Source organism: Medicago truncatula, chromosome 2 (genome assembly GCF_003473485.1).
Source record: "Medicago truncatula cultivar Jemalong A17 chromosome 2, MtrunA17r5.0-ANR, whole genome shotgun sequence".
In the NCBI taxonomy this organism is placed as follows: domain Eukaryota; kingdom Viridiplantae; phylum Streptophyta; class Magnoliopsida; order Fabales; family Fabaceae; genus Medicago; species Medicago truncatula.
In genome coordinates, this window is record NC_053043.1 from 48,237,290 (window position 1) to 48,248,917 (window position 11,628).

Genomic DNA, 11,628 nt, shown 5'->3' on the forward strand with positions numbered 1-11,628 from the left:
AATCCATTTTTCATATCTGCATTCAAACTTGAAAATTTAGAATCCTTACTACTTGAAAGGGAGAACGTGGAAATTTAAAAACCTCTAAAATACCTTGGCTGCTAACATGAGGAAAATACTTAAAGCGACGCTGAAGAATGAAGCTTTCAACTTCTCCCCCTATAGATTTTATTGCCTTGATTGCAAGTTCAGTGATAGTTGGGCCTTTAATATCAAAGGAGTTCCCATAAGACCAGAACAAGAATATATCAGTATCAGCATAAAACTTCTGCATGGCAACTGGATTTCCAATCGTACTCGGATCATCCATGTATTCATTAAAATAATAAAATCCAACTGGCATATGATCCAGCCCTCTGATCTTAAAAGCAGTGGTGTAGTAGTCATTTATCTCTACTTTGCTGAATAACTCCTTTTCAATGTCACTAGCATCCATCACTTCTGCTTCAGAATCTGCAACATTACTTAACCTCATCAGGTATCTGTCTGGATGAAGTAGTCAACAAACATAATATGTAAATATGGAGCAGTTAGAAGTTTACATACCTATGCAATTTGAAGGCGCTGATCTGTAAGTTCTTCCATATTTTAATGGAAAGTTACCAGAGACTATGATCTTATCAAACTCCATAGTCTCAGTTTCATTTGAGCTCTTGACATTAACATTGACACTGTCAAAATTCCTCCTAATTGCCAACACTTCAGTGTTACAGTGAAGCTTTATAGGAAGTGATTCTGCAATCTTCTGCCAAAGACTTGTATATCCACCTTTAAATCTTCGAATTTTTCCAGCCATGGACGTTCTGGTAAATTCATGAATGTAGGCATAAGGCATGTCTTGTATGAATCCATAACCTGAAGCCGTGTAACCAAATGCAACAGAATTAGGAATTGATTTCAGTCCATGATGTTCAAGAAATTCTGGAGTTAAGTCCGCGGCAACTTCACTGACAGCGTGGACCCCAAAACGACCGGAATTCTTCACCTTTTCCTGTCAATTTCACAAGAAGAATTAACAACATTTAACTTTCAATTGTCAACTCATAGGAACTAAATTATTTTCTTTATGTATCTGTCTAAGATAAACACAAGACTAACTTGGATTTTCAGTGTAAGTGACATAACAGATACATAATCATCAGCAACTTTAATATCTTGGTATTTTCCTGAGGAAGTGTCAATAATAGCTAGCTTGTGAGAGTCCAATTCTTCTAGTGCAGATTCTGTCTCTTTTGCCAAGTGAAAGATGACAGGAGCACTGCTTGCGGCCAGAACTTGCCCGCCCAGATCATAAACTTTTCCTGCATAAACATAGGTAGGGATCATAAATTTTTAAAATAAAATAAAAACTAACCACTTTTAAGAATTTTCATCCATTTGTTACATATTTTTTAAAAATAAGAGTCTAAAAAAATCTATAAACTGTTTCAACTGAGAAGCTATTTAGTAGCTCATTTTAAAAATAATTTTCAATAACTGGTTTTTTTTAATAAAAAAGAATGTTTTTTGTTACGGTAAACAAACACAGAAAAACTTCTATTTAAAAAAAAAAAATTCTTAAAATTTATTGATTATCAAAATCACTTTAGTTATATTTATAGTCAATTGAATCAGCTAGAGAGTATAAAGTGTTGTTATGGTATAGCTAGTGTACCTTCAATTTCTACTGATTCACACATGCCACCAACTGCATGGTGTTTCTCCAAGACAGTGATATTATTATAACCAAGCCTTGATAGTGCATAAGCAGCTGATATGCCACTTGGACCGGCACCTACTATTCCAATTCTGGTGTTTAATGGCAAGGAAGGATGTAGCTTGGAGAATTGCTCCTCTATTGATCTTTCAGGATCCATCTTTTAAATCAATACCTGTGAGAAAGCTGCTGAAAGCAGTTGAGGAAATCAGTACTACTACAAGAATTGAAATTCGGGAACATGTTTGGATAAACAACTTAATTAGGCGTGTATCATATAACTAAAGTAAACCGAAGTCAAACTATTCTCATATAAGATATAAGCATTTTCATAAGCTATCATGGAGAACTTAAGGAAATAAGCTTAAAGCAGCTTATGGACATGTTATAAGTTGTTTCCATCATCTCTTCCAAAAATTCTCGTTTTCTTAAGTGTTTATGCCAGTAGGTAAACTCAAATAAATCAACCAAAACAGGTCCTAAAGGAAGTTGCTAAACAAGTTTGGTTACTCAGGGAATTTGATATGATCTTCTGAACAAGTTTTTTTTTTTCTTTCCTTAAGGGATAAGTTACTAAATTTAGAAAAGACATGATTCACAAGTTTTAGAGATAAAATGGAGAGGGAGTTATATATGTATGTATGTACCTTTGAGATGAGAAGTGTGCAGTGTATTATCAATCTTGATGAGGACTTAACCAGCTAGGAGCATTGCATGCAATACTTGCTGTGATGATTGCAATATCATTATCAGCATAAACTCTTGATATTTTGAAGTGAATAATGCATGACATATAGTTCCATACACATGTTTATGTTGTGGGAAAATATCAGACAATTTCTCGTACCAAATATGAAACATGTTGGTATAAAGCTAGCAAAAAATAGTAAGCAAGAAAAAAATGTAGTAAAGAGAAGAAAAGTAGTAACTTGTATTATAGTTACCTGAGTGATGATGAAACACATTAATTTGGTTATTCTTAGTGAATGCCAAATGGCATATGTAAGGAAATATGAATGAAACTGCTGAGCTCACTGGAGTGATATATATAATATAAATGAAAGGGTTCAATTAAGATTATAAAATTCATATAGTAGTGACAAGATGAAAATATTGTTTACCTAGTCCTCGATAACTACTAGAATTTTACTGTGTATCCAACAGATGCCAACATAGAATTATCTAAGGAATATTACCTTGGAAGAATCCGTCTGATGCTGACATTTTTTTTATCATCTTTGTGATCATTAACGTTGTTAGATCAAAATCTTTTCTACAAGTACAAACACATGCAACTAAATCACATTGTGATATTGACTAGAAAGTTATATTAGAGATGTGGTTCGGGTCTGATTGTAACATCCAAAAAAGAGCTTATAGCTTATAAACTTGTTTGATAAAAAAAAGTTCTGTTTGGTAACACCTTTTCATCATGAGCTTATAGCTTATTTCACGAGCTTATAAGCTATTTTTCAGAAGCTATTCCAAATAGCGTTTGAGCTTATAGCTTCTCACTTTTAATTACAGTTTTACCCTTATTATTCTAACTAAACTCCCTTTTTTACCCTTAATGTGATGTCTAACTTCTTGATGCTCCCCAAACAAATGGTTTTCAATATTCCTATCTACTAAACATAATTAATTACATATTTGAACAACGGTCCAAATTCTTGTCAATTTATGTGTAAAAGTAGCTAAAGAGTTTGGTACCATCATCACAATGTGGATAATTATATGCTTTTCAAGATTCGGAATCATCATCACAATGTGCTTATTTATCTATTACTAATTGAAGCTTAACGGAATTTTCGAAGCTCGTGATGATGAAATGTACTTATTTTATTTTTTGTCTTTCCTGTAGTTTAGGTATCAAGTTCTGCATATATTATTTAATAATAATATATACACTTATTTTATGAAGAAAATAACCAATAGTATCTATGTGGTAAGCACCCGTCAATAATATATTCTGACTTGCTTTATAACTTCTAAGTTTTTGGTTCATTTTTGAGTCAATTTGGAATTTGCTACATAAAATGTATTCTTAATTATTATTATTATTATTATGAAGGAATATATTCTTAATTTCTTATTAGTATTACTACTATATAGATATTATAAGGTTTTCTTTTTTTTCTTTTTTAGATAGACGAAATGGCAAAGCCATTATAAAACTCACAAACACAAGTGGAGGTATCGGGATTCGAACCCTAGTCATGGCATCCGACCTAACAATTTCGGCATTTTGCCAGTTGAACTAAGACTTCTGAATTATTATAAGGTATTCTATAATATCTAAATAACATAGAAAAAAATTCAAAAATAAAAATTCATATATTCTCGAGTCCTATTTTTATTGTTATTTTTATTTTCGGGATATTCTTGAGTCCTATTATTTGGTCATATTGTTTAATATTAACTTATTGTAGGAAATATAATTACATATATATAATACTCCCTTCATTTCAAAATACATGTCGTAATTTTAAAATGTGCACTATTCATATAGTTTACTTTGATCATATTTTTTAACTAATATATAAATACAAATGTTAGCATGAAAGATGTTTGATTTATCTCGATAAATATTTTCAAAATTTTATAATTTTTTATTATATATAATTAAATATATTTACGGTCAAAGTTGTGTATTAGCATGTGTGCAGTGATTGACTGCGACATATATTTTGAAATGGATGGAGTAAAAAATAAGATAAAATAAAATGAGAGAAATTAAAAATACACGGGGGATACAATATATCGGATAATTTTTTTTCTTTCCCATTTGTAGCTTGAGAGTTGAGTTTTTCTTTTCCAGAATTTTTTAGTTGCTGAACTGTAACTGGACATATAAATGTATAAAAATAAAGTAAACTCTTATAACAAAACACTGACATTAGCTTATTAACAAGTCAAATAAATTTGTAAATAAAAAAACAAGTCAAATAAATAAATGATGATTATGAATGTGTATATAAGTTAATTATTGAGTTAAACGGTATACTTTAGTGTCCCACCATGATTTTAGCAGGCCGTTACGTTTTCGTTTTCGCTATGACTCAAACAAGAATATACTCCAAAAGTATATTAGATGCATTGACAAATGGTACCTTTTTAATGAAAGAGACATTTCTACATATATCAAAACAAAACAAAAGGAGACATTTCTATAACAAATATAAAAATTTCATGCTTGATTCAGTCTTAAAAGGGTACATAATCAAGGTGTGGCAGTGTGCTAAGACATAGCATCATACCATGGTGTCTCCCGTAATCATTGGTTCCAAGATTCTGATTATGTTTGTCATTAAACAAAAACTACAAAGTCTTTCATTATTGAAGTTGGTGTATGGCTTCAAGGACCAAGAAATGAAAAATCTTATGAAACGATACAAAAATAAAAAATGCATAATAATAGACTTCAAAACAATCATAATCTGCATGATAAAATTCTATCAAGTTCTCAAAACTTGTCAAGTTTACATCCGATTGAACTAAACAAAGTTCATGAATCAAGATGAAAAGTTGATTTGTGCCCAAGATTAGCATTTTCTTTTGGGCACAAACACGCAAGATTTGCCGTGTAGTAAAAGAAAATATGAGAGCACCTAATTTGTCCCTGTATCAACAGATGCATGGGACACTAAAAATTCAACTTACATTGCATTATTTCAAATACTTAGCCTCGAGATATTAGAAGTTTCAGATGCATCAGCATGAGCATACCAGTCATAATTTCAATAAATGTATACAAATCCTATAACTTCATCCAATCACATTGATCTCCCTGCTTGATCCATGGACTTGTTCATCTTCACTTGGTAAATATCTGTAGATTCTTTTTTTTTTTGGAAACTCGATATAAATATCTGTAGATATTGAATGAAGAGGCCATGCAAAGAGTTCTATGATTACATCAAAACTTTTTCACATGAACTAGCTCGCCCTTCTTTGATCCAGACTCAAGCATTGCCTCTAAAAGAGCAACATCTCTCGCACCCTCGACAAAAGAGAGGCGATGCTCAGGCTGACTACCCTTCTGCAAAATGGAAGTGAATTAGACTAGAGAATACCTCCCAGCATGAACTGTTTTTTTTTAATTATTGTATACATGTACATGTATTGATTATTATGTGTATATGAAATTCTCTGAATCAACTGTTTGTGGTAAGTTTGGATATATAATTGAGGATAAGAAATGAACACGATGAACAAAGATATATACGAGGAATTCGTAATGGATCTAAAAAATTAGAAGGTAGAACTGAGGAAGCATTTGCAAGAATCTAATTACCTTGAGGGTGTTTTCAGAAACATCATTGAAAAAAGCTTTTAACTCTTCAGTTACTCCACTGAATGGGAAAAAGGAACTTTTGCATTCTCCATGAGCATCATATAATGAAATCTATATAGTATCATAACGTCAGACAGTAATGAAGATAATGGAAAGTGATTTGGTTGAAGAAATTGCAAATTAAGTGGATATTGAAGGAAAAGCTCAGATCATACCGAAGATATTATTTATGAAAACCTGTAACTGTAAGTACATACCAGGTAACCATGTTGTCCTTGGAATCCACGCTCAATCTGAAGGGTTCCATTCATGCCAACAACACGCCACAAGATCTATAATTGTTCAATTCCATGAGTAAAGACTTGCAAGAACAAATAATTGAGTTACGAGCATATCTACTGTTTGGGATGTGTAGCACGTGTGTGTTTTTGTAATATGAACGATCATTTACCACATGCCTTGGGTGATCTGGAGGAGACAACCATTACAAATACTCCCGAACATCCATTCTCCAAATGACTGAGGATAAACATTCCAACAATATTTTCAAACTTCTGGTCGAGTATTTGTAAAGTTATTTCTGGAAAATAGAGGCTTACAAGACAGATGATATATTATCTGGTGGTGGTAAGGTAAAATCCACATGAGATGTCATAGCTGAAACTGAAACCACCTCACATCCAACAAGCTGTCGAGAGTAAAAGGATACCACCATCAAATCATTGTATAGAAGTAAGCCTAATTACTAAGTTTCTAATAGAAAAGTAACTCTGTATCAGAGATTCAGATCTGTCCATTAATTCTTTTCATCTTTTGACTTCCTAAGTAGACAGGAAATTTCATCAACTTCTAGAATCATAAGCAACTTTACAGATTGATCCTCAAATTGGTGCCAAAATGAAAGCAGTTCTCTTTCACGATTCATGCATTCCATGAAGTGTGAAACTAAATACATTTCAAAATACATTCTTTCACAAAAAGTTTAAATCATACAAGCAATTGCTTTTCCATACTCAAGTTTATTTTGGCAGAAAAGCATTAAACATTAATAAGAGTTTTTGTAAAGAGTGAATCATTCATAATTTAATATTCAAATGCCAAAGTGTCCCAGTTGATTAGACCAACGATAATCAGAGTTTATCAGCACCATAAATTGCGCTACAAAATACAAAAGAACGGGAGTTAATGAATAAAAGTAGTTTGTGAATTATACAGTAAAAACTTTAATATTACCATTCTTAACCCTGCAATGAAATGCACACCCATATCAAGAATGAAGCCTCCCTGCCAGAAAGAAAAAATGATACCTTAACATAAGGAACCAAATAATGTTGAGAGAAAACAAGATTAAACTGCTGTGCTACATGTAAGGGAAGTTAATAAGAATTTCAGAATTTTAATTAGTCATGCTAGTATAACCAGGTATAAGGAAATACATAAAACCGTGATGAACTGAATGTTAATGAATATAGGTTTGACTTTCTCAGTACTCCACTGGCCATGTGATCTAAACTAAAAAGATTTCATATCTGAGAAAGAAATCTCAACCTTAGTCTTTCTTTACTTTCATAAAGTTTGTGGTTTTAGGATAAATATTCTTCAATTATTAAATCATAAAGTGAATTTTTCCCCTTCGTTTTTATGCCAGAATTGTAGAGTTGATTAAGTGATTCAAAGCTAGGACAAATGCTCCCCTGAACTTAACAAATACAGATTGTCTAACTTAATTACAAAGCACATACAGTAAAATTGCGCCTCCAAGAGCTTGAGAAATACGGGTTTGAACTGTTCATTGATCCTTCTATAATAACTTGCACACTCATCATTTTCCCAAGGTCAGCAATTAGTTTCTTTCCCTGGCAAAAAAAAAAAAATTATGTGAATCGACAGCCAGATTCATAGGTTAAAATGTCAAACAGAAACAAATACCTCAACTAAGGCAGGCTCAAAACGATAATTTTCAGCCACAGACCAAATTATTTGCCCAGGAGCATCAGCAGAAATCGATTTGTAGTTAGATAATGCAGTTTCCAACTCATTTATACCTGCAGTATCAGATTAATATATAATCATGCTAAGAGTTTAGAATAAGGTAACTGCAACTTTCCATCTAATAGAAAGGCAAATAATATATGTGATCAGCTAATATGAAAGTTATCAATGTGATAGAGGGTAAAGTGTTTTTCCAAGTCACTACTAAGTATCATCGGCCTTTCATTACATAAGTGAGATGGGATGGTTAATGACAATCCCTGCTGAAATTCCGTAATCCAGCTAGTGTGCGACTTAATACTTGGCTCATGATTGCTACAAATAGGCTTGGCTGGCTATCGCATCAAGTAAGCAGTTATATCACCCTCTTTCGTGTTATTTCAAATATTTCTTTCTTTTCTTACTTTTTTTCCTTCACAAAACCCCACCGAAACTGCTGCAAGACTAGAATGTAACTTGCAATAGTACCCCGTCAGTAAAAGAGTGACATCTTTCTTGACTTACATTTTGAACTAAATAAAGAAAATTCCACTAGATAAGTAGTTAGCATTAGAAAGTGTGCAGGTCCTCAAGTGTGGTTAAATACAACAAATTTCATTTTGATTTCGGTATTATTACATTGTACTTACGTTCAATATGTTTTTCCTCAAATATCATCTTAATTAGGTTAACAGAATCTTGGAAGATAAGGAAGAGAAGCATCCTAAATTAAGTTAGCAATATAATCAAGTGATCGCATGCGTTTGAAGAAAGCATGGTCTATAGTTTTCATAGAATCATGCAAAAACAAGACAATGCTCTTATGACTTGCTCCATAAAAGAAAAATGATTTATATACAAAAGTAGATAATAGATGCATAGTACAATATAAAGTTATAGCTGCTACTTACCAGATGCTGCCGGTTTCTCTTCATATCCATCAAATCAGTCGCCCAATACATACAATACATCCAAATAAAGGGGAATTTAGTCCGTGGCACAAAATGATTCATGATAAAAGTAATAGTAGCAAGTGTCAATGCAGTAGGATAATGAGTAGTGGCCAATCAAGCGTGCGCGCACACACACAACATTTGCAACAATCATTACCTTGAAGAACATGTTTACCAGCCTTTAACAATTTGAGTGAGATGTCAACCTGCAAGAATTGATAATTTGTTAACAAAAATGCCTGAAAAATAAACTCCAGCAAAAAACATCATTCCAATGACTCTTTTTTTCCCCAAAAAGTTTAGGGTGAGGGGCAGTGTCTCGGTCCAAGGCAAAGAAGACCTTAGGGCTCCACTTACATAGGTATTTATATTTACCTCCCTCCAGGGGCACTGGCAGAGCTTAAACCCAAAACCTCCGGATCCAACACCTGTGTTTTTACCACTAGACCAATCCCTTGGAGTTTCATTGACGTATTGTAACCCACCACTATATATTTGATTAATTAAGTGAATACAAAATCTAGTCCTTCAAATTGTAAAATAGTGTCAACTTAGTCCCTAAAATTAAAGAAAATTCAAAATGATCGCAAGTAAATAACCAATTTAGTCCTTAAAATTGATTGAACCTAGTCCTTTACACGCACATTACCATGATTTCAAAATGATCCATGAAATTGCAAAATGTTAATCAAGTTCGTACCTTTATTAGTATTTGGAATGACTATAATAATGACATTAAATTGGTAATGTCGGGGATAAATTTGAAACTAAGGGTCTGTTTGACAAGACCCATTTTTGAGCTTAAAGCTTATGTCTTATAAGCTCATTTGACTAAAAAATACATGTTTGGTAATTGTCACTTTCTCACAAGCTTATAGCTTATTTTTATTAGCTTATAGCGGTTTTGTCAAGCTAATTCAAGTAGATTATAGCTTATCATTATTTATCTCAATTTTACCCCTCTAATCTTAATTGAAAAAATTAAATATTAATTAAATGTAGCACTTTTATATCATTTCATATTTATAAGCTAGTTCAACTGCTAATTTTACCAAACACTACAAATTGAACAAGCTAGATTATCCGCTATCAGCTATCCTATATAAGCTCACGTGATATAAGCTAGCTTATGAACTATTCGTTATAAGCTCACCTGATATAAGCTAGCTTATCAGCTATTCACTATTTTTTACCAAACAAAACCTTAGTTTACGTCATTTTGGTCGTTCACTAGTGTTTACATATATGAATATCAATAACTTTAGAGAATAAATACAATTCAATTTTAAGTAATATGACAAAAGTTAGTTATCCAATGATGAGTTTTGAAAAAGCAGTTATGAATGGAACCTGATATTGTCCAGCCAAAACGACAAGAACAGCAGTTATGGAAGAATCTTGAATAATATCATTGAGACCGTTATCTCCAAATTTAGATTCCACGTTTCCACCAAAAAGCTTGTTAGCTATTTCGACAGCAGCATTTGCAGAATCTTGAGTTCGACTCCAAATGGATTTGAGATTGAAGAGATGTGAGATCTCCGAGAGTCTTGGAAGGTATTGATGCTTCACAAATGTACCTGCTCCTAGAATCGCGATTTGTATTGGAGCCATTGTTAATGTTATCAACCGATTTCGATCCAATCCAATTCCTGTATTAAGCTTAGTGAAGTGAAAATTAATGAAACTAGATTAAGCTTAGTAATGAGAGAAGAAATACAATATATTTGTCGATAAAAAATTGATTTTATGAATTGAATATAAAATTACTTATGTGTTTTATATATTAATGTAAAATTTAGTTGAACAATAAATTTAATAAAAAAATCATAAATCATATTTTTACTCAAAAGCTATAAATTATATCTTCTAGCTAGAATTAATTTTAAAGTCAAAAATAATTTTTACTTCAGAGCAACTAAATATATCTTCAGAATCAATTTTAGTTGTTCTAAATGTAGAACAAAACGTAGATAATCATCAAATTGTGAGGAGTTGGATTTCACCTTAATTACTTTTTTCTCTAAAGTTATTTTTTAAATGTAAGTTGGTTATCATTTAACTTTGAAGAGTGTTGGTATAGTTCCTTAACTTGAAAACATTAATACATATTGGTCTTTTCTTTCGCACTCCGTTAATTCAATCCAATTATGGTAATTGTTATTGTGGAAATGTTCTTATATGATTACATTTTGCATTTTGGGTTTATGGTTTTCTTTGAATGTGTATGTTTTTTACTCAAATAAAACAGGCATGTTTGTTTGATTGTGCATGTCCCCACACCAACATCCAAGCACCGACAAACTGTATCAGTGGTATAATTATTGTTTAGATTTTGGAGGATTCTACTTGTGAGCTTCATGAAAAGCGACGATTGTTAGACATCCTGATTTGTATTTACAAAAATGTTAGAAAATTTGGGGAAGAAGAAAGCGCAATCAAATAACCTTTTTTCCATGCCAGATTGGATTTGCCAAATCAGAACAAACTACTACCTTTTATGTGTATTTTATCGAATGAAACCAACTTATGGTAACTTTGTCAAGTTAAGAAACCAAATTGACACATTTAACAATTAACACTACATTAATGAGGTGACAAGAGTTTCCCACGTTTGCATCTCATAGCTGTTCATTTGCATCTCAAATGCAATGAGGTGACAATAGTGGGGATGAAGAAGACAAGTTTCCCACGTTTAGTATATGTAAGAATGA

At 32.1% G+C, this 11,628-nt stretch overlaps 2 protein-coding genes across 2 annotated transcripts; both read right to left on the reverse strand.

Annotated features, from left to right (window-relative positions):
• Positions 1 to 22: 22 nt before the first annotated feature.
• Positions 23 to 1,856, reverse strand: LOC11421474 (L-amino-acid oxidase). Its single transcript, XM_024775875.2, has 4 exons — positions 1,655 to 1,856; positions 1,099 to 1,301; positions 547 to 991; positions 23 to 453 (listed from the first exon to the last, which is right to left on the reverse strand). The coding sequence occupies exons 1-4, from the start codon at positions 1,854 to 1,856 to the stop codon at positions 23 to 25; spliced, it is 1,281 nt and encodes a 426-aa protein (XP_024631643.2).
• Positions 1,857 to 5,111: 3,255 nt separating this feature from the next.
• LOC11435240 (glucose--fructose oxidoreductase) lies at positions 5,112 to 10,645 on the reverse strand. The gene is made up of 11 exons (XM_003597431.4): positions 10,265 to 10,645; positions 9,072 to 9,120; positions 8,873 to 8,890; positions 7,920 to 8,035; positions 7,733 to 7,846; positions 7,224 to 7,274; positions 6,590 to 6,678; positions 6,449 to 6,509; positions 6,248 to 6,322; positions 5,991 to 6,101; positions 5,112 to 5,735 (listed from the first exon to the last, which is right to left on the reverse strand). The coding sequence occupies exons 1-11, from the start codon at positions 10,526 to 10,528 to the stop codon at positions 5,613 to 5,615; spliced, it is 1,071 nt and encodes a 356-aa protein (XP_003597479.1). The 5' UTR covers positions 10,529 to 10,645; the 3' UTR covers positions 5,112 to 5,612.
• Positions 10,646 to 11,628: the final 983 nt, after the last annotated feature.